Below are 24,140 nucleotides of genomic sequence, written 5' to 3'. Positions count from 1 at the left end.
TCCATTTGCTCAATAAAGCACATTTTTTTCTGCCAAACAAATGTCATTTTTGTCTCATATAGCCTACTACGTCTGTCGATAATAGATCAATCATTCAAACAATTCTACAGGAGCAAGATCAACCCTCAACCTAAATATCCTTTAATTGTTTTTAGCAGTGTATTATACGACAGCTAATCGAAAATATTTGTCCGGTTTCCTGAACAAGTTGGCTACTCTGGTTTTCAAGTAATGGCTAAACTTCATTGAGGCTCAACATACAATCTCAATTTAATTTTTACTTTCTTAGCACTAAGAAAAAGCTACTTTGAAAAACTCTGGCCGGTATGAACCTGCCGTAACCTGATTAAACAAATTGGTTGTTTTTTTAAAAAATTTAACATCTTTACAGAACACAATTTTTATGTTTATAATTTAGCAGAAATAATTGTTCTAAAAATTTGGTACCAAAATTTTATTAATACATTTTTTGAACAAATTCATATAATAATAACAGTTTTAATGTTTAAAACATGTTCCTTAATTATTTCATACTGAAGATCTGACTGTTCTGCTGTTAATTGGTTGAACTGGTCTATAATTATTATTTATTATGCATTCGCTGATGTCCACCCCATCAGTTTTTCCAACTGAATAAACCTGCCGGAATTCAATAAGCTGCAAAATAAAAATGTAAATAAGTAAAATAAGTTCTTCAGTAAATATATGAGGCTGAATGCAAGAACAGTATATGTCAATGTTTACTTAGAATGCTGGAATTAGCTTAGAGATTAACGCAAACAACTTTTGTAACTTAAAAAGAATGAGAAGAAAATAATTTTTCTAAAACAACACTACTGTGTTATAAAGACAAATTTATAAATTGTAAAACTTTGTTCAAATATTTCCAAATTTATATTGGAAATTCATAGATAAAAAATATAAATTTATAGATATTTATAGATATAAAAACATATAGATAGATTTATAGATATAAAAATATAAATTTTTCACTCTCTTATTCCATGAAGCTTCAAACTAAAACCTAAAACAAGCCTTACTACTAATTCGGAAAAAAGGAAAAGATTACATTGGGAAGAAAAAAAATTTGTGAATTTATGCAAGTACTTGATTTTATTTAATTCGGGTGTGGAGAATTCAAATCTTAAATTAGCTTTTGCTCCTAACGCTACTTTTTTTTTCAAAATTATATTCTTTGTTTAGCTTGTGTTTCGTTTAAATGCACAAGTTTGAAAAAAACGTAAAGGTTTACATATGTTTACATGCATATATACACTTGTTTCTAAAGTTTATCTATGCAAATTCACTCGAATGAATGCTGAATGTCCCCCTTCTCTGCTTCATAGGGAGTAATAACAAAAAATATATGACCTTAACGTATCACATCATTAACTGCAATGTATTATCTACCACTCCCTATGAAGTAGGGAAGTGGGGACATTATGTATTCACTCGAGTGAATTTTGAAAAATTCTGGTTTGCAACAGATTATTGAATTGCATAAAAACTGTAACTTGTTGAAAGAAACCGATTGCAACGTTGAGATGAACGGTCCGCCCAAATCATCTGAGATCCATTCGAAAAACCCGTCAGAAAATAAAAATATAAAAAAATGTTTTAGTGTTTTTAATAAACCATTCATTTAAAGCTTGTGTTCCCGAGAGAGTAGAGTGACTATGAGTACCACAGAGTATCTGTGGAACTCATGGTTACTCGAGTGAATTTTAAGAGCAGCAATCTGGGAAATATGGTCCCAATAGTGTGGTCAGGGGAGCGGTCGAAAGTTTAGACCCTGTAATGTTAATTTTACTTTTCGCTATATATCGAGAACCTTTTAAGAAAATTGAAAAAAAATTTCAAATAATTATAAAACTCGTTTATCCAAAGATAATTCTATACAAAAAAATGACTTTCTGTAAGTATAAAAAATTTTTTATTTAAAAATAGTCGAAAATTTTTGAACTGTAAAGTATAAAATTTTTGACGTCGTTGTAAAGAATTTAATTTCACACAGAAAAATACAAAATTTGAGCGAAATCGGTCGAATAGTTCCTGATAAATTGAATTTTAAAAGAGTCGTATTTTTAAAATTCGATTTCTAAGGAACAATTTGACTCCATTTTTTTATTTTGCCAAATAAAATTACATTCTTTAAAATGACACAAAAAAAATGTCTACCTTACAATTCAACATTTTTCGACTATCTTTGAATAAAATAAGAAAGAAATACTTAATGAAAGTTGCTTTTTGCATAAAATTATCTCTGGATAAACGAATTTTATAATTGTGTGCAAAATTGTTTCAATTTGCTTAAAGCGAAAAAAAATGGTATGTTTATTCAAAAAATACGTTTCTGTGTGTGATTTCATAACTTAAAATATCGTGGGCATCTACTGAGTAGCATATTTGAGGTCACCCATTTGAACCAGTAAGATTGAGTCATTGAACGTAAAGATTAGATCAAAGATTAGATCATTAGATCAAAAGGTATTCAGTGTGGCTCGTTTATTTAATTATTTATTTATTTTTATTTAATTATTTATTTATTTTTATTTAATTATTTATTTATTTTTCTTTAATTATTTATTTATTTTTATTCAATTATTTATTTTTATTTAATTATTTATTTATTTATTTATTTATATGCATTTAATTATTTATTTATTTATTTAAATTGCTACTTTTTTGTTCGTGAAGTTTTTTTTTTCAGTTAGTAGTGAACTGAGGCACAACTTTTTAAAAGATACAGAATTTTTTATATGTTTTATCAGCTCTTTAAAGTATGTCTCTTTGCTTATCTGACCTTTTATATTTAATTCGTTTTATTTATAAGTAATCGTTTCAAAAGTTCTATTTTATTTTACTAAATAATCAATACGTAACTTTCGCTCTCACTCGAAAAAGTATTTTTGGAATCTACTGAAATTCAATAGTAGTTGGGGATAAGTAGTTAGTTATTCTCTAGTGAGACTTTTAAAGTTGGCATTCAAGAGAATCGGTATACCATCAATCCTCCCTCCTTTATCTGGAAGACAGCCTAGACAGTAGCCTCCATCTCAAAAAGAAAAAAAGAAAATTTTTGTTTCACAATTTCAGTTAATTCCTTATTTAACACGTTGAATGCCATGTACCGATCACCGGTGACCGGGGAAGCCAAGATTGTTAAAACACATAATTCGAGTAAATTTTTAATGCTTTTAAAAATTTTGAAGAAATTGATGCAATACATACTGAGAAAATCATTGTAGTAGAATATAAATAATAGTCAAATATTAGCAAAATTTACTTTGTAGTTATTTACCGTTTTTTTATTTATTTTGGCGTGTCCGGAGCATTTGGCATCTCTGAGTTTGTTGTGCAAATGATAAAATTAAAACTGGTTTTAATTAAAAACTTATTTTTTTAAATTCATAGTATACCTGCAAGATTCCAATTCTAAGAGGATTTTTGCAAAGTGTCCAGATAACTCCTTCATCGCATCCAGGAGTTGTGAGAGAGCCATCGTAACGATAGTAAGAGCAACCATTTTCGACCAACTTATCCAAGTTGATATCACCTTTCACATCTAATTTCGTACCCTTATACCGAAGGGATTGCAGCATATCCGAAATGGGTTGCATACCAGTGCTGTTCAAAATGGATGACTGAAAAAAAATCACTGAATAATTTTGTAATTTCCAACATGGCAGTCAACAAAATATTTCGTTTACTATTTCGATAATCTTCTTAAAACTGTTTTTCGAAGCTCTATTGCCAAGGAAAATATAAAAAAAAGGCATAGTTCCTTACAACATAGTGCCTAACAACTGAAGCAATTCGATGATTTGAATCTCTATAAATGATCTAGCCGTGAGGAATTATCTGGGTCTTAGAACAGTCAAATAATTTGAATATTTAAAACCTCATTAAACTTTTTTTTAAATCGCCAATTTGGCGACATTTTTCCATCTAGATGAAAATTAACAAAATCACTGCCTTATTCTCAGTTTTAGTACATCCTATGAGACCAGATAATGCAGCATTGGAGTAAGTTTTCAAATATTAAGAAATTAGACCACAAACTCTTTTCCTTTTCACAAAACTGTGGCGTTTCTCCAAATAGACGTTTTACGGAATTAGCCGTATGTGGGGGGAAACTAACATGAATTAAACTAACACGAGCCATCGATTAATGAAAAAAAAACTAAATTGCCAAAATAAACTATTTATTAAAAACTTTAAAATAAAAACAGACCTAGCACATACTGGAACTTCCAATATAGCTGGAAAAAGGAACTATGCTCCCTGAATCTCGCATAAAACTCATAAAAATAAAATAAAACCTTGAAGAACCTTCCTATAACTGAAAGCCTCCACACGGTTTCTTATAAGTAGTCCGATCAGACCACTATGAAGGATATCCACTTACCGAACGAGTCATTTAATACAGAATATATTTAAAATAAGAAAGTGGTAGCACATATATGACTAAAAATTAATTTTATTTATGAATATTATTGGTTTGCCTTATTCACTAGTCAACCACTGCAGATTCAATTCTCAAATATATAAGATAAATTTCTCTCAATTACTTTTATAAAAGGTTTTGGGTTCATGCGCACAACAGGTTCATTTTTTAAACAGTCTGCGTGGACTACTTATAAAAGACCGTGTGGAGGCTTCTTGATGTAGGAGGTGATGGGTAAACACGCTATACGAAATTGCTAATCTAACTGACAAGCAGACAAAATGTTCCAGTTAGCAAGAGTTTCAGAGCGCATGCGTTGCAACAAATAAGAAAAGATTTCTTCTAACAAGTGATTGTTAAATAATTCATCTACGGCTGAGCAGAATAATAAGCGTAGACAGCTCTTATTAGGCTAAACTTGATCTAACAGTCATAAGTAACAGTTGCGAACTCACGACAGCATATTATTCGCAAACTAGCATATTATTCGCAAGGAAACATCACCTTATATTACAACCGAAATTTCGAAAAACAGCCTTAACCAATGTCATCAAGTTTTTTTTTAAAAATAATTAGCTATTATTATTTAGTGTTAAATTTAATAAAATCATGTTATTCAGTATTAAATTCCAAGTTATGCTAAGAGTTAAAAGTTATTTTTTTTATTCTGCGTGTCAGTAACAAAATCTAAAACAAATTAGGATAATAATAAATTGTTTCACTTCTGACAGAATACAAACCTGATAGAATACACCAACTACGGCAATGCGTCCCTTTGCATCTGTGTGCACAAAATGTAACTGCAAAATAAAAATATTATTTTAAGCAAGTGACTATGCATAACAACCATACCACGTTTTAACTGTGTATAACGGTTTTCAAAGTGTATTTTTATGCACTCAAAGTGTAATAACTGATTACATGATTACACGAAAATAAATGATTACATGATATATTTATAAATAGATTCCGTGAAGCATACTTTATTTAACACTTCCAGTTACTTCCACTAGTTTATAATTCAAAACAATATAAGTGTAAAATTCTTCAGTTGATTTTAATTTATATGACAAAAGTGGAAGCTAAACGAAGAATAAATTCAAACATAAATTTCACATCTAGCAGATTGGCTCTGTGATTCTGTTTGTTGCCATTTATTTTACAAATAAGATTTTTGCTAGATAGAAAAGGTCAGGACTTGTACCTCTAGTGCATACTGTTTCTCATCCACCGTGTGTTCTGATCCAGTGTAATAATTGTCTCCCCAGTGAAAATGGAACTGGGCAAGTTGGAACTTTTCACCATTCACGAGAACAGATCTTACAACATCATCCTTTGGAGTTACTTTTACTAGAAATAAAGATGCATATGACATTATTTATTTGCTTTGCATCTAAAACTGATATAATTTGAAACATCCCTAAAATAGCTCTGTATGTTTAATATCTAACAATCAGTAACCGCGGAAGTACCTCAAGAGGAGGGGGAGTACTCTCGCCTTCCCTATATATATATATATATATATATATATATATATATATATATATATATATATATATATATATATATATATATATATATATATATATATATATATATATATATATATATATATATATATATATATATATATATATATATATATATATGTATATATATATATATACAGTCGAACCCCTATTTAACGAAGTTGCTAAATCCCGATAATAAGTTAGTTACATGTAAAATTCGTTAAATAGAAGATCGCCTTTTAAAATGCTGAAACAACACAAAACAGGTTTTAAATTCATAAACACTAGACATAATTAAAAACGCAATAGACACACCTTCATCTTGTAAACTAGTATCTACTATTTATTTAATAAATCTTAGCCATAAAAGAAATCTACATGGAAAGCAAGAATAGAGCAAAGCATTATCCAGTGATGCACTATCATGCTATATACATTTTCAACTAAAAACAGCTAAATTTATGCATAAAACTTTGATTGTATTTATTTGCTGTATAAAATTATAACTGCAAAGTAATTTTAAATATGGAAAGTGGATCTCAAATAAAAATTCGTTAAATGGAAAATTCACTTCGCTATTTGGAAGTTATTTTACGAAGAAATTATTTTCTTGATTCTTCAAAAAAATGCGCAAAATAGAGAAATTTGCAAAATGGAAGTTCGTTACATAGGAGTCCGACTGTACTATATATATATATATATATATATATATATATATATATATATATATATATATATATATATATATATATATATATATATATATATATATATATATATATATATATAGTGCCCGGTCAGTAATGAGGACGTTTATTTCCTCTGCGGAATAAGGAATGATTTCGTAGCAGTGTTCATCAAGGAAATGTTACAGTTCATCTGAAATCGATATTTCGTTTTAGAATTCGGTCACACAAAAAATATGCCTTTTTTTTTAATGGTAAATTTAATTACATAAATATTGAATGAAAAATTTTATTTTTGATTCTGATTGTATTCTGATTGTGTCCGATTTATAAATACAAAAGGGCAAAAGCCCCAACTTCCCCCTCCTCCGTTTCTTGGACCCTGTGTACAATTAAGTAAATGTCAGGGACATATGTCTGTTAAGAGGGTAAAAAAAATCTGGTAAAGGTCAAATATCTTTCAGATATACCTGTTGAAATATTTTATAATGATAAATTTATTGATGCTTAATTTCACTCCCAAGCACACTCCTCTGAAGCGAGGCAGTTTTTTTTTTCTTTTTTTTTTTTTGCAAATGTGTACTTTTTGAGAAACTACACCAATTCGTCTCATATGTTATTACATTTCATTCCAACTGTCATAAAATTAAACAAATTAAATTGTTGCGCACGAACTTCCTAAAATAGAGATATCTCACGAACGATAAGACAGATCGAAGTAATATAAGTGTTTCATATTTTGAAAAAGCAATTATTACACCTAACCTCAATCTGAGGAATCTTCTAGGGATTGAGTTAAGAGATAAACATCGTGTTAGATGTCATTAAATAGATTCTTCAAAATATAAACACGTCTATTTTTATTTATTTTTGATCTGACGTACATTTCTCGTGATATCTCCATTTTTGATAATTTGCAATCCAGTTTCATTCCAATTTAGTTCCTGATTAGGGCGGAAACGTTGTACTTCACTCTGTGTTATTCGCTGAAAAGGGTATACTGTATTTTGCGAATTTTTCTCTCACATCAACGTTGCCTTCATCTTCAGGCTTTTAATTTTTAAGGAAATCATTGTGCCATGAAGGGGAATGAAGCCAAGCAATCCGATTCACCTTAGTCTGCTACGGTACCCCAGTTCATTTTGTGAGAAAAGTGCCCTCCGTGAACAAAAATGCAACAGTTGTAAGTAAAATTGATTTACTTTTTCTGAAAAATCCAAATCTGCAACAAAAATAGCTATTCTCATATAGGATTTTGAAGTTGCTTCCCTAAAAGCTTCTGAAGGAGAAGTTAGATATGCAGTTGATATGCTCCAATGAATCTTTTGAAATTTATCTAACTTGCTTGTATTTAGATTTTGATTTTTAATCTTGCACGCATTTCTCATGATTTTTTTTTCTTCCCAGACTTGACTTTTCAGTCACCCTGTACATGATGATATGCATTATTTTTCCCTTTTAAAACTGTGCATTCTAATTAAACTAATGAAAGATTACTATTATTTTCGTTAAATCAGCACTCTAGAAACAAAACATAACTTACTTGAATGTCCATTATTTTCATAAATAGCTCTTGTAAGTGGTTTGTCGTAGTTAGTAAGCTGCAGTCTTTCTAGATTTTCATCTTTTACAACATCTGCAGTCACAATATCAATCGGCGATTGTTTTCGTCCATAACATGCTGGGAAAGTTTCACCCCAATATTCTGGACCTAGGTTTATTAGCAAAAACTCCATGAATAAACATAGCAATTCAGTAAAATATCCAGAGTTGTTTGTACCCCGTAAATGATAAAAAACAGGTAGTAAAACCATGTTTGTTTTTTTTATTAAGTTAAAACGAAATTGATATGCGAACTGGCTAAGTGCATAAATTGTCATGGTGAGCACCCAGCCCTAGCCTGTTTTTCAGGCTGCAGTGCAAGACCCAAAAGAAAACAGAGAGGAAACCTAGCCAAGAGAAGGAAAACTTCCTACCCAGCTACGAGATTCCTGCTACTCTTCAAAGGGATGCAGCAGTTACTGAAGATCAAGAACTAGTCAGCCTACCCCGATTCCTACTCGACGGAAAGCCATAGACGTAGAGATCATCCTCCAAGCCACTACTCCCATCAAGACGTCCACAGTCCTCCTTTGGAAATTCTCACCACTTTTAAAGCCATTAGTCATAGTTGCCCTTGGGCAAATTTATCCGATGAAGAAGTGAGATGCCCGCTACCGTGGGCAGGTACTTCGTTGCATCTTATATCAAGGGAGCTATGCTTTACTACAGTCGAAAGCAAGGGAAATATAAACTGGTTTTACTGCCAATTCTTTTTCTCTTTTTCATGGTAGAAACAGTTCTAGTTTTAATATGTAAGTTTAATTTTAAAATAAACATATGAACTTATAGCGATACATCTTGATTATCTGTAAATATTATTTTATTCTAAATGCTTATAGAATAATAAAGAAAAATATCAAATTTTAAAAGATTCCTGAATATTAATAAAAATTGGCTTATCTTATAATGAGCACACAAGTATCCATATATATGATCAGCAATAAATAAATAAACAAAAATTATTTTTCTCCTATCCCTTTGTTTTCAAACTTTCAGATAAGAAAAAACTAATTATTTATAATAGCAACAGGTAATCAATAATCAAAGATAATATAATCTAGGCAATGGTAAACTAAAGGTAAGATGGCAAGATAAAGTAAAGAGCTGAGGTTTACAATAATAGACAATACAGTGAAAGCATCACTAAATTGTCTTCCTGATAACTTCTCTTCTGATAACAAACAGCAAACATTTCCTGTTACTACATATAATCTTAAACCTTAGTGCACTTTTGTGGCAAAATTTGATTAGAGAATTATACTTAAATACCTACTTTGGATTATCTTATTTTTTGTACTAACTACGAAACCTTTCAACATTTCAGGAAAAAATGCTCATGTAATAATTTTTTAACTACAGATAAGTATAAAAGTGATACACATAAGTGTAAAAATACATTCATCAATACTGTATTAGCACTTGGAATCAAATCAGATTTCAAGGTAAATGTTTCTTTAAAGCATTTTTTCCTTAAACTCCACCCCCTCTGCCAATAAAAGTAAGAACGATGCCACTGAAAACTGAAAAATATCGTCCTACAAAAAGGTGGTGGTAGGACTTATCTCTATTGCTTGAATTTTCTAAATCAGATCCTTGAAATACAAATGTTTCATTAACTTTGAGAGAACTATTGATGTTCTTAGGAATAAATTTTCCACGGTAGAGGCAGTCTAAGAGGAACTTCACAGATGCTGGGATGTTGCAGTTTAATCCGGATGGGAAGTTTTTTTTTGTTTCTGATTTCAAATCTCATGCTCATGAAGTGAACAGTTCTAAATCTACAAAACATTTTTGAGATGCTTCGAGGAAACTCAAACTTCATAAGTTCACCAGCAGATTTGCTGGCATACTAGGATGAGAAAGGACTTGACGTTTGTCTAGTTTCTTCCTCCAAATGGAGAGATAATAATTTCAAAAAAGGTTAAATTGACAGCTGTATAAAGGTAAAATTCCACGCAATTAATTAATGTATTTAGGAATGTTTATAAATGGAATTTTTAATTAAGTAACACACTTCTGTTACATTGAGATTTTAAAAAATAAAATACAAGGAAAGAAAGTGTATTTACTACTTGAATATTTCCCCTTCCTTCACCTTATTTTGGTTTGCTATCCACAATTTTATTTTTTCAAGTTTTCTCAATATCTTTGAAAAATGTGGACATTCTAGCAAACTTTACTTTTGCAATGAATAATTCAAGATTTCTTTCCTAATTTGCATTCCCCTGTTAGTTATTATGTCTCTCTACTAAAAATTACATTTTCGGAAGGTTATACTTCCAAAAGTTACATTCCGAAAATATTTTTTTCATCTTATCTACAACCTCGAAGTAGTTGTAAGACTCGTGACATAAAATTTGTTCATTACTTTTCACATATTTTTAATATCTTGAATAGTGCGAAAATGTATACCATTTCTAGAATCTGATACCTTAGCTGATAAGTTGATATTATTATTGTTTTAATTGAAGTGTTTTTGCGAATTTAGAAAATTTCTACGTGTTTTAATTAGTTTACTTCTGCCACATGTAATATGTTTTGGGGGAATGTCTCTCTCCATATATATATATATATATATATATATATATATATATATATATATATATATATATAAGTCGGTTGAGAACAATGAAGTGTGTTTCATCTGCATACCTGCCAACTTTTACGCATTTGGCGTAAAATTTCATTTTTATAATTAAAGTGGTAGTAAATATATACTATTTTTTTCTTTTATAATTTAAATTTTTAAATAATTTTCGTCACCACTATTCTTAAAAAACTTAAGCATATATATTGATATGCGTTGCTGTCATGGTAGGCTGCTTAAGCTTTTTCAAATACAACCTATTTATTTGCTTAAAATTGAAATTTTTATTCAATTTTAATACCACTGAGAAAAATCATAATGGAAGGGATTAAAAGTTGGCAGGTATGCATCTGTTATGCATTTATATTGTGTCGTCTGTAAAGTTGGTGCATAACTTTATACTAATTATTTAACGAAATGTCATCATAGAATTACTGTAAATCATCCTACCACACAATCAACTTAAAACATGTAACTTACCGTTTTTCAAATGCGCATTATAACTCCACTGCTCACTTTTTTCCAGTGGGCAATCTGCATTTGTTGATCCTGTAAGCAAAATTTCAGATCAGAAATAATTTAATAGTTTCAAAACATCCATGTTAAATACGTAAAAGTGCAAAAAGTTCTCTTCAGATTTAAGCCTTGTTTGAATTGTCGAACGATTTCATTCTTTTTGAATTTGAGATACAGAACTTTAAATTCTTGAGGGGATTAATTTTCATATCATCTGATATGTATGGTTTTTTTTTTTTTGTTTGTTTTTTTTGGCAGTAAAAATAAGCTGGAGTAGAATTAATTCTAAAATAAAAGAATAATGACTTGTATGAACACGAAATGACGGTGCCTTCATTTTTTAGATGGAGTAGGACCATCTTCCAAGTAAAATCTTTAAATAATCTTTACGTTAGGATGTCTTTTCTTTTGATCTAGCTAGCTCCCATTAAATATCTAAGTTTATTTGGTCAAAGACTATAGATTATGCCTTATTGAAAAAAAAGTCAAATTTAAGTAAAACAAAAGTAGACACTATTGCTGTAGATTCCTTACTTATGTGATTATAGACACAATGCAAACAGGGCGGAGCCTTTAAACTGTTTACGTTTGAATGTTTATGTTTCCCTCATAAGTAAGTTGCTCTTCCAAGCAAGAAAGGAGGAACAGCCGTTACTATTAATTAAAAAACTCTGCTTCAAGTATATTTGAGAAAAGCAAAACATGGCATGCTTAAAACCGGCATTATCTATATTTAGAGCAAAAACGGGAATTTGGAAGAACGCTTTAGCTTTATGATAGGTTAACTGTGTCATATATTAAGAAATTTAATTAGTTGCTTCAAAAATTACCATTAATTATCATAAACTTTTGTGCAGAGGTACAAAAGTTTTAATAATTCGATAGCGAATTATTAAAACCTAGATTTAGGATAATAACGCTTACTTTTTAAGTCTTAAGTCTTTTTTAATTTCTTAAGCCCACTTTTAAGAATTTCCATGAAATAACATTGTCTATGAAGAATTGCATTTTCTATGAAGCTTTTAATTTTTGATATGTAGTATTGGAAAAATTACTAGAAATGAGAAAAACTATACAAATAATAACTATGTAATATAAAGTAGAAGTATGAAATAAATATTTATATATAGCGTGGTTGAAAAAATATATTTCAAAATTTCATTCATAGATGGTATATTCAATTTTATCCACAGATGCTGAAAACGTACGTAAATTTTGGATGCATGCAATCCTTTATATATTATTGACTGTCAAGATATGTTGGTATGTTCATAGGTATAAAAATTAATGAAATTATTATTATTTTTTTTAGCTGTTACCTTCTTTTTTTTTAACCTCGTTGTAGCACCACGTGCCAGCAACATTACGAAACATTTTTCTCGACTGAAACTTTAGTTGCACTTTCCAAACAACATACATTTGAAATTTTACTTGAAACTGTTTACTGTGAGTACCGTCAGTCAAATTTTAGCCACTTTTAATATGAATAAAAGCATTTGTTAAACTACCACTAAAATTTTTTGAAAAAAGTTTTAATTTTAAATTACCCCGCTAAATTATTTCGTTTATGTGAATAATTACATCCCTCGTTTATTTTACCGTTACTAAGCTTTGCCAAAAAGCTTGAGTAATGGATTATCACAGAGATATAGCTCGTTTCACCAGGATTTGGTGCTTGGCTCCATCTTATCTCATTATCCTGTCGTATGTAACGATACTATTTCGCCATTTTTGAGAGAAGGTTGCTATTTGGATTCATAAATTTGATGATATTTCGCGCCATTTTTAACGTATTTCTCTCTTTTGAGCGAATAATTTGTTCTCTTTGGGACATTTTGCTGGGAAAACAGCAGTTTTTAAATTTAAAATATATTTAATTAGCTAGAGAAATTTAAAAATAATTCTTAATTAATAATAAAAGTAGCATTTTAAAATTTAAAAAAAATCTTTACAAATTACACGAGATATGAGTATTTAAAGTAATATTTTCATACTACGCATGCGCGGAACACATTTTTTTTTAAATTCATAATTTTATTTTGAATCGTATTTGATAAATTACGAAAAAAAGTTCGATTTGAATATCTGAAGAATTTAAAAAGGTTTTAGGAATTTTATAAATAGTTTTTGTTAAATTGGAACGAAAGGTTTAAATAGAAAGGGGTTTTCCACTTATTTAATTTAGTACCATTAAACAAGATTTATTAAAAACTAGCTGAAAACTCGAACGTCGCACTGGGTTGATGAAAAAGGTACAGATTGAATAAATCAGTACTGAAAAACATTAGGAAATCATGCATTAAGATAAAAGGCAAATACCAACACAACTAAAGAGCTTGATGGAGAAACGAATTAAGTGACATTTTTAAGGGAATTAATGAATCAGAGAAAATGGCATAAAGTGTTGCATCAATATGGGTATGTTTAATGCATGGGTCGCCAAATTTTTTTAATCATCGACCCTACAAAATTTTTCGAAATCTCCATCAACCCCCATAAAAATCATTTTCTGTTAATTAAAATAAATGAATTAAAATAAAAGGCAAATACCGACACAACTAAAGAGCTTGATGGAGAAACGAATTAAGTGACATTTTTAAGGGAATTAATGAATCAGAGAAAATGGCATAAAGTGTTGCATCAATATAGGTATGTTTAATGCATGGGTCGCCAAATTTTTTTAATCATCGACCCTACAAAATTTTTCGAAATCTCCATCAACCCCCATAAAAATCATTTTCTGTTAATTAAAATAAATGAATTAAAATAAAAGGCAAATACCGACACAACTAAAGAGCTTGATGGAGAAACGAATTAAGTGACATTTTTAAGGGAATTAATGAATCAGAGAAAATGGCATAAAGTGTTGCATCAATATGGGTATGTTTAATGCATGGGTCGCCAAATTTTTTTAATCATCGACCCTACAAAATTTTTCGAAATCTCCATCAACCCCCATAAAAATCATTTTCTGTTAATTAAAATAAATGAATTAAAATAAAAGGCAAATACCGACACAACTAAAGAGCTTGATGGAGAAACGAATTAAGTGACATTTTTAAGGGAATTAATGAATCAGAGAAAATGGCATAAAGTGTTGCATCAATATAGGTATGTTTAATGCATGGGTCGCCAAATTTTTTTAATCATCGACCCTACAAAATTTTTCGAAATCTCCATCAACCCCCATAAAAATCATTTTCTGTTAATTAAAATAAATGAATTAAAATAAAAGGCAAATACCAACACAACTAAAGAGCTTGATGGAGAAACGAATTAAGTGACATTTTTAAGGGAATTAATGAATCAGAGAAAATGGCATAAAGTGTTGCATCAATATAGGTATGTTTAATGCATGGGTCGCCAAATTTTTTTAATCATCGACCCTACAAAATTTTTCGAAATCTCCATCAACCCCCATAAAAATCATTTTCTGTTAATTAAAATAAATGAATTAAAATAAAAGGCAAATACCGACACAACTAAAGAGCTTGATGGAGAAACGAATTAAGTGACATTTTTAAGGGAATTAATGAATCAGAGAAAATGGCATAAAGTGTTGCATCAATATAGGTATGTTTAATGCATGGGTCGCCAAATTTTTTTAATCATCGACCCTACAAAATTTTTCGAAATCTCCATCAACCCCCATAAAAATCATTTTCTGTTAATTAAAATAAATGAATTAAAATAAAAGGCAAATACCAACACAACTAAAGAGCTTGATGGAGAAACGAATTAAGTGACATTTTTAAGGGAATTAATGAATCAGAGAAAATGGCATAAAGTGTTGCATCAATATGGGTATGTTTAATGCATGGGTCGCCAAATTTTTTCAATCATCGACCCTACAAAATTTTTCGAAATCTCCATCAACCCCCATAAAAATCATTTTCTGTTAATTAAAATAAATGAATTAAAATAAAAGGCAAATACCGACACAACTAAAGAGCTTGATGGAGAAACGAATTAAGTGACATTTTTAAGGGAATTAATGAATCAGAGAAAATGGCATAAAGTGTTGCATCAATATAGGTATGTTTAATGCATGGGTCGCCAAATTTTTTTAATCATCGACCCTACAAAATTTTTCGAAATCTCCATCAACCCCCATAAAAATCATTTTCTGTTAATTAAAATAAATGAATTAAAATAAAAGGCAAATACCAACACAACTAAAGAGCTTGATGGAGAAACGAATTAAGTGACATTTTTAAGGGAATTAATGAATCAGAGAAAATGGCATAAAGTGTTGCATCAATATGGGTATGTTTAATGCATGGGTCGCCAAATTTTTTTAATCATCGACCCTACAAAATTTTTCGAAATCTCCATCAACCCCCATAAAAATCATTTTCTGTTAATTAAAATAAATGAATTAAAATAAAAGGCAAATACCGACACAACTAAAGAGCTTGATGGAGAAACGAATTAAGTGACATTTTTAAAGGAATTAATGAATCAGAGAAAATGGCATAAAGTGTTGCATCAATATAGGTATGTTTAATGCATGGGTCGCCAAATTTTTTTAATCATCGACCCTACAAAATTTTTCGAAATCTCCATCAACCCCCATAAAAATCATTTTCTGTTAATTAAAATAAATGAATTAAAATAAAAGGCAAATACCAACACAACTAAAGAGCTTGATGGAGAAACGAATTAAGTGACATTTTTAAGGGAATTAATGAATCAGAGAAAATGGCATAAAGTGTTGCATCAATATGGGTATGTTTAATGCATGGGTCGCCAAATTTTTTTAATCATCGACCCTACAAAATTTTTCGAAATCTCCATCAACCCCCATAAAAATCATTTTCTGTTAATTAAAATAAATGAATTAAAATAAAAGGCAAATACCGACACAACTAAAGAGCTTGATGGAGAAACGAATTAAGTGACATTTTTAAGGGAATTAATGAATCAGAGAAAATGGCATAAAGTGTTGCATCAATATAGGTATGTTTAATGCATGGGTCGCCAAATTTTTTTAATCATCGACCCTACAAAATTTTTCGAAATCTCCATCAACCCCCATAAAAATCATTTTCTGTTAATTAAAATAAATGAATTAAAATAAAAGGCAAATACCGACACAACTAAAGAGCTTGATGGAGAAACGAATTAAGTGACATTTTTAAGGGAATTAATGAATCAGAGAAAATGGCATAAAGTGTTGCATCAATATGGGTATGTTTAATGCATGGGTCGCCAAATTTTTTTAATCATCGACCCTACAAAATTTTTCGAAATCTCCATCAACCCCCATAAAAATCATTTTCTGTTAATTAAAATAAATGAATTAAAATAAAAGGCAAATACCGACACAACTAAAGAGCTTGATGGAGAAACGAATTAAGTGACATTTTTAAGGGAATTAATGAATCAGAGAAAATGGCATAAAGTGTTGCATCAATATGGGTATGTTTAATGCATGGGTCGCCAAATTTTTTTGATCATCGACCCCTATATAGTTCTTCGAAATATCCAGTAACCCCCATAAAAGTAATTTTCTGTTAATTAAAATAAAACACTATTAGATACTGTGTTTGTACATTTATTTTATGATTTTAAACATTTATTAAAGTAATGGTACATTTTGAAACAATAGTTTAATGAAAAATATAATGATGTTGAAATTTAAGTACCTTAATATTTATTAAATAATAAGTAATTATAAATAAGTAGAAATAATAAATAAAGTAACTACAGATTTATTGCTCCTTAATCAATGAGATGGGTGTGTCTGGTGCTTTTTTTTTTTTTTTTTTTTTTTTTTTTTTTTTTTTTTTTTTTTTTTTGCAAGGTTTGCTATATTGGGTTCAAAATTGGCCAATTTTAATCTCAAATCCCTTGGAAACTCCTCATTTAATTTATTTCTGTACCTAGCTAAGATTGAATTTACGTGACTGAAACCGGCTTCAACCATATAGGAACTTGGAAATGCTAGTATAAATGGCTGAACTATTTCGTAAAGTTTTACATATTTTGCATTATATGACTTATAAACCAGAAGTGCAGAGTTCGTACCACTGCGCGTTGGTACGTAATACTTGTTTCACCAGAATAAAGTAGGTAATATGTGTGATTTGCGTATTAAGAACTGTTTTTTCTTCAACTCCCAATCGACACTTCCGATTTAGATCGACCCCCTGGCCCAGATCGACCACCACTTTTGTTAAATAGATCCCTGGGAGTCTATATAGACCACTTTGGTGACCTCTAGTTTATTGCAACAGAACTGTTTTTGCTTTCGCTTTAATCTTAACATTACTAATCCACAATATTTTTTTAAGTGCTTGCTTGATTTTCATTTCAAATTAGGCAACGGTAGATAAAATAAAGCGAAGAATCATTAGTCTAGTCTTCTAATAAACTGGTAATAAAATAGTTCGGATTAAACTTTTTTTTTTCTTCCGGAAATGCCACTTACCTTGTTCTTCCACTTAGTTTTTCAATTAAAATAGGTCAAATGATTTCAATTTTTTTAAATGGTGTTGGTTGCCTTTTGCGATTGCTTTACGTTATTGGAATAAGCAAAACTACGTTTTCTTGTAGTTTGTCAAATTGTTGTTGATTTTAAATAATTAATTTCGTAGAAACACGTGTTAAAATAATTTATACAAATAAAAAATTTAAAAAAAGCACGTGGTATCAGACAACTTTAAAAGTATAAATTTGGTGATGTATGCCACGCGTGCTGCCACGTAATGTTGTTCGTTCAATTTATCTGACAAAGCAAAAATAAAATAATTTAATATTTAAATACGTGCAAGAAAGTATTTTTTTATCTAATTTGCTAGCAATTATCACTAATGTTATCATTGAAATGCGTGAAAAATTGATTCATGGGAAAAATTGATTTAAAACAATGGCTAACCCTTAACCAATTAGAAAATTCTTTTAAATTTTCACTAATCCCGCTCGAATGGTTCATCGTAAAATGTTCTAATGTCGTTAGTGACTTTCCTACTTCAAACTATCTATATGCCGAATTTCATCGATTTCGATTGGATGACTTAGAAATCTATAAGCGATGCACACTTACTGACATTCATTTTTATATGTATACAGGAGATGACATCGACATTATATAAGACTACACTCTTTTTTTTTTCAGATGTTTTATTTCCTAATACCATCACGTTTTGTTGTCCGGACAATCAATCTATGGTATTATTATTTGTTATGGAATTTCGCTTTATGATAAAAAATGAAATTGGTTGAAAACCTCTTATCATTTGGAGCTTTTAATAAAAGAAGTACAAAAGCTATTTAGAAATTCGCTAGAGTTATTTTTACATTTTTAAGATATTTAAATTGGACTTTTTTCATAAGTTACCAAATACGATTCGAAAAAAAAATATGAAGAATTTTATTTTTGATGTTTTCCGCGCATGCGCAGTCAATTACTGAATATATATAAAACTACAACATTAATTCCTTCTTTCGATAATGATCTACATCATTTAATATTTCGCTCCGTTTGTAAATGTTTATATACTATTTTTTCTTTTTCGATTTTGTTATTTACTACGTCGTAAATATGTAGGTATTATTTTTTTTTCGATTATGCAAATATTTAACGTTATGCGTAATTCTCGTATTCGTACTTGTATTTCATCATATAATTAATTTTTCCCCCCTGATGGCAGGCACTGAATTTGAATCTTTGCCTATACTATTCCTGAATTGTTGCTCATTTCGCGTTACCCAGTGGGCACCTGTGAACCATTGTATATATCTTTAATATTATTGTACTGTTATTTTATTGCATACTTCCGTTGCATTTGGCAAATATTTCTCAGATGAAGAGGCAAGTGCCGCAAGGCAGGTACCTCGACCTTACATTAAAGCATTAATGGTTGCAGATTTGCTCCTTACGACCTTATGTAACTAACTATATATAACTGGAGTGAATTTATTAACCACTTTTCTTCTTTTCCGTCTCGTTATCACCCCTGATTTTCAGAAAAAAATAGTAAATATCATTATTCAATTTTATTCGCTTACACTTTGAATTAAAAATTTAAAACTTATCATTTATTAACAACATATCATTATTTTGAATTATTAAACGCAATGGCAAAGAAAAACTTAAAAAATATATTTCTGATTTTCTTATCTCTGCTATAACAAAAACCGTACGATCCCAGTTGCAAGGAAGGCTGATACCGCCCCTACGAATAACTATCTTCGCTTAAATATATCACCAATTCTATTTCATATCTATATTCAAGATCACTGGTAAATACAGTTATTTTAAGTAAATATATTACATCTAATATTAATGTACGTGAATGAATATTAACAATACAACAATTCAAAAAAATGTATAAACATATATAAAATACTCACTATAAAGACCACAAATTACAAGAAAAAAGAAAGAGAGCAAAGGAGTCATAGTGTAGTTCTCTTCTTAGATTAACTACTAGTTAAAACTTTCATTTTATACGATAAGCTGGGCTGTTATCAACTGTTTCAAAATAAGAAAACAATGCCCAGTTACAATGATTTCTGATTACAAATGATATAATTAAAAAAAGATATCCGTATCTCTAGGTTTCGTTCGTAAAGACAAAATTAGATAATTTCAAATATTTTCTTGAAATTTTCGATTAAATGCGAAAACGAAAGTAGAATAAGAAATTTAAAATCTATGATTTTCAAGTTGTGTGAAAAGAGAAAAAAATTAAAATTACCAATCAATAAACTAGTCGATCACTGCTCCCATTAAAACTTACACTCGGACTAGACTTTTATCCGTCTGATTCATCCCTACCCTAGCAACATTATGGCGAACAGCAACAATGCCACGAAGTTCTCATGTTAAGCTATACAGGCTAGACATATATTAATATATGTCTTACCCGTAACCTGATAAAATGACAAGAGCAATGTTTTCTTCAATGCAAACGAGTTGCATGACATTTTATAAATACTTATAAATCAAAAAATAATTAAATAGTGGTAGAAAGTTAAAATACAATGTTACATTTAACAACTTTTGTGGAACACAGACTACTATTTTTTTACTTAAGAGAGGGCATATGTTTTTAACACTGGGAAACAATTTTTTTGTTAGATTTAAACAAGTTCTTAACATAAGCTAATTCGGGTGCAAATATTTCAAAACTAAAATTCGTTTTGTTCGAAAAGCTATAATTTTTTTTTTCTTTTCAAAATCATATGTGTTTAATTCCGTTTATATTTTGTCTGGATGTACAGTCCGCAAAAAAAAAAAGATATCACCCTGAATAACTTTTGTTCTAATGATCGGATTTTCACGATCTAAGTGTCAATCTTAATGGTTCCCGGGGGTGGCCTCAAATATGCTAATTAATTAGTGCTAACTATTAATTAAGTTACGAAATCAGACACAAAAACGCACTTTCTCTGAATAAACGTGTATTTTTTTTTACATATTTGGAATCCTGACCCTTAAAATAGGGGGGGTAGACAAAATTTCGAGAAAAATGGGTTGTAAATTAGGTCGCAATAAGGATTTATATATCTGGCGATGGTTTAAAAATATGCCAAATTACCTCGCCATAGAAGGGGAAATAATTTATAACAACCATAAAGAAACTGAATGAATGACAAGATGGGAAAAGATAGCGCTTCTCGTTGCTAAGCAACCAAAAGAATTTTTCGCGTTGCTTTCTGGGCTTTTTTTTTTTTTTTTTTTTTTTTTAAATCTCCTTTAAAAAGGAAATTTAAATAAATTAATAAATTATTTTTGATTCTCCAAGATTATAGAATCTTTGACTTTTTATCTGACATTATTTATTTTTTTAAAGCTGTTTTAATGTAATTTGTATGACAGTTTTGAATTAAAACCAAATTTTCATAAGTTATCATAAATTTATGAAGAGTTGTAGGGTTAAATGCTTTTGCCCCTCACTTCGAGTTTCTTAGGAAAGGAAAAAAAAGTGATCAAGCAAAGGTGGACCTGAAAAAAGATAGCTATTCTGATGCATAATCGCAAAATTTTATAGAGATCACGGTATTTATTTTCGATAAAATTGTAAAACTTAATAAATGTTATATGGCCAACGATTTTGTCCCTTTTTTTTTTGTTAGTTGAAACCAGCTTACGCATTCTTGTAATTTTTACATTTTATCTTTGAAATTTTAATCTCGAAAGACATGCATGAAGTGACGCCTAGTCCAAAGAATCTAAGTTAAATAGTTGTAAGGCCGATTATTACGAAAACAATTAACTACTCTGGTTTAATGAAACAATTACAGTAAAACTTGTGTAAGTTGACCACTTCATGTGCATTGTTTTAGTGGCCAACGTAGACAAGTGGTCAACTTATAGAAGGGGTGGGACATTGTTTACTTTTTCGTTTCCCACATGTTGCTATATATTTAAATTTTTTTTTTACTTGACTTAAAAATTTGATTTAGCAAATGGCCAAATGAATATCTCAAGAAATGTGTTTAAACCTAAACGAACTTCAATTTGTTACACAGAAATAATTTTAATATTTAACTAACTTTTAAAAAAAAATTATTTTGTTAGTTATGCATGTGAAGTGTTTAATAAAAATAATTTCTTAAAATATCAGAACACGAAAACATTGAAAACTTTAACAAAACAAAATTATTTTAACACTTCAAAATTTATTCTGTTATTACTACACATGCAAACCTATTTGCTCACTATTGCAACTGGAAGAGCAACTTTTCAACTAACACACCTGCTTTCAATGAATGAATGAAAGAAATGGTCAAAAGCTGACTCCCTACAGTTTCCCCAGATGGTCAACTCACAAAAGGGTTTAGATTAGCGTTTTACACTATTTCACCAAAGAAGTGAAATATTAACATACATGCAAAATGACAGAAAATTTTCTGAATTTTTTTTTCTGGTCAACTTATGAGGGTTTTAGAATAGAATTTCATAATACTCCTAGACAAAATTAACTTATTTCAGTGGTCAACATAGAAGATAGACAGGTGGTCAAGTTACAAAGGTTTTGCTTCTTTATTATGTAGGAAAATTTCCGTTCTTGATAATTGAGGTCAACTTATTCAGGTGTAAAACTTACAAGTGTGGTCAACTTGGCAGGTTTCTTCTCTGTATAAATAAATCATTAATATTCTTGTTTTTTTATTACGAAATATTAGGAGAAACTTGTATACATAATTTCTTCAAAACGTGTGTTAAAACTATGATTATAAGTTATTTAAGAAGAAAAAAGTCAAATGGAGTAAAAGAACAATTTTGGAGATGATGATTCTAAAAATAGCACGTTTTTCAAATCTTTTTACAATTTTTTATTTTAGTAGTTGTTTAACAAAACAAGGCATATCGAACATTTTCCTGATATAGCAATATTTTTTTGAACTGTGCAAAAGTTGAGAAATCATACAAACAACTTTTAAAGAAAATATTTTCAACTTTTTAAGACAAAAGGGTAACTTAAAAGGGTTAGCGCACAAGATTAACTTTGAATGTTGAATTAAAATTGCATGCCCATAGTTTTTTGTTCATTTAAAAAACAAAACAATCTGTTAAATTTTTCCCCTGTGCGCACATACGCATTTACTTTTCATTACTCGAATAAATAAGAAGCAATAAAAAAAATAAAATTAATAATTTATCTTCATTTTTCGTAAACAATAGTATTTTTAGTAAATAGTCAGCTGTTCTGCTTCGAATGATATTGTGTGTGATCAGTAGAATATTTTTAATTTCTTAACAAGATTTAATTCTCAGATAGCTGGCAATAATTCTAAGTTTTCTTTCAATAAGAACTTAGCAATAATTTAAAAAGTAATTTTATTTTAAAGAAAAACATAAATTAAAGTACTTAAATGATTGATTAGTATATTATTGGAAAAAAATATACATAATAGAATTTAAAAAAAATTGCATTAAAATTCAATAAAAAAGTTAGAAAAATAATTCTGCGAAACACGCACAGACAGGTAATTTACAAATTTATTTTAAGATTAAGGCGATATATAAGATGTAAAGAAGTTTTAAAAAACTCTACTCTAAACTCAGCTGCACGACAGCCCATGGAGGGCCAAGGCCTACTGTGCCCACCTCAGTTTTCTGGACCTAGGGCTCTGGGGTGCAGGAGCAGATGTTCCGGTCAGGTGGTCAGCCGAACGCGGAACCCCCAGTGTTTAGTTCCCATTCATGCTTGGTATTTATTTATCGACCCACTGAAGGGATGAAAGGCTGAGTCAGCCTTGCCCGGCCCGAGGAACGACATCGCGAAGCGCTACCGCTCAGCCACCGGGCGAAGTTTTAAGATGATTAAAAATGTTGACTACGCATTCGTATTAATAATTATAAAATATATATTCAAGAAATTGATAAATATATTATTCCAAATCTATGCATACGTATGTATATTATTGAAATTGTATCAGTTATTGAAAAAGAAAATCAAAAATTAAAAAATAATCACATTAAGTAAGCACAATCTGGTGCATAATCATATTCTATCAGATGCACGCCTTTATAAAACTAGACATTCGTTGAATAAAGTGTTTTTTATTCAAAATGTTTTATTCATAATTTCTTTACTGAATTACAAATAAATTATTAAATGACTAAAAAGAAACATCATATTTTATAGTTTGAAAGAAATAAAAATAAAAAGATTAGCAAACGATTATTAGCGAAAAAAATATGAATGAAATTTTACACTACGCGCGCGAAGTCAAGTTCCTCGCAAGTTTATCACATTTTGATATTAATCGCCCCATTTAATCATTTTTTTATTGTCGCCAAATTATTTTTTTAAAAATAATTAATTTTAATT

General features: G+C 29.5%; 1 protein-coding gene across 1 annotated transcript; it reads right to left on the bottom strand.

Annotated features, from left to right (window-relative positions):
- Positions 1 to 439: 439 nt before the first annotated feature.
- On the bottom strand, positions 440 to 19,845 carry LOC107450531 (carbonic anhydrase 2). Its single transcript, XM_087163583.1, has 7 exons — positions 19,708 to 19,845; positions 11,314 to 11,382; positions 8,188 to 8,355; positions 5,652 to 5,797; positions 5,188 to 5,247; positions 3,420 to 3,644; positions 440 to 657 (listed from the first exon to the last, which is right to left on the bottom strand). The coding sequence occupies exons 1-7, from the start codon at positions 19,754 to 19,756 to the stop codon at positions 529 to 531; spliced, it is 846 nt and encodes a 281-aa protein (XP_087019709.1). The 5' UTR covers positions 19,757 to 19,845; the 3' UTR covers positions 440 to 528.
- Positions 19,846 to 24,140: the final 4,295 nt, after the last annotated feature.

The sequence above is a fragment of the Parasteatoda tepidariorum genome, chromosome 5 (assembly GCF_982258835.1).
Source record: "Parasteatoda tepidariorum strain Cologne lab strain chromosome 5, Ptep-v5.0, whole genome shotgun sequence".
NCBI classification, from domain to species: Eukaryota; Metazoa; Arthropoda; class Arachnida; order Araneae; family Theridiidae; genus Parasteatoda; species Parasteatoda tepidariorum.
This window is presented reverse-complemented; position numbering and strand designations above follow the sequence as displayed.

Bases quoted from the DNA above. Each gene is read 5' to 3' on its own strand.
- LOC107450531 (XM_087163583.1), bottom strand. From the start codon at position 19,756: ATGACTCCTTTGCTCTCTTTCTTTTTTCTTGTAATTTGTGGTCTTTAT. The intron at 8,356-11,313 runs GTAAGTTACATG...TAATAAACCTAG, and splicing joins TAATGCGCATTTGAAAAACG to GTCCAGAATATTGGGGTGAA. The intron at 3,645-5,187 runs GTTTGTATTCTG...ATTTTTTTTCAG, and splicing joins TAGTTGGTGTATTCTATCAG to TCATCCATTTTGAACAGCAC.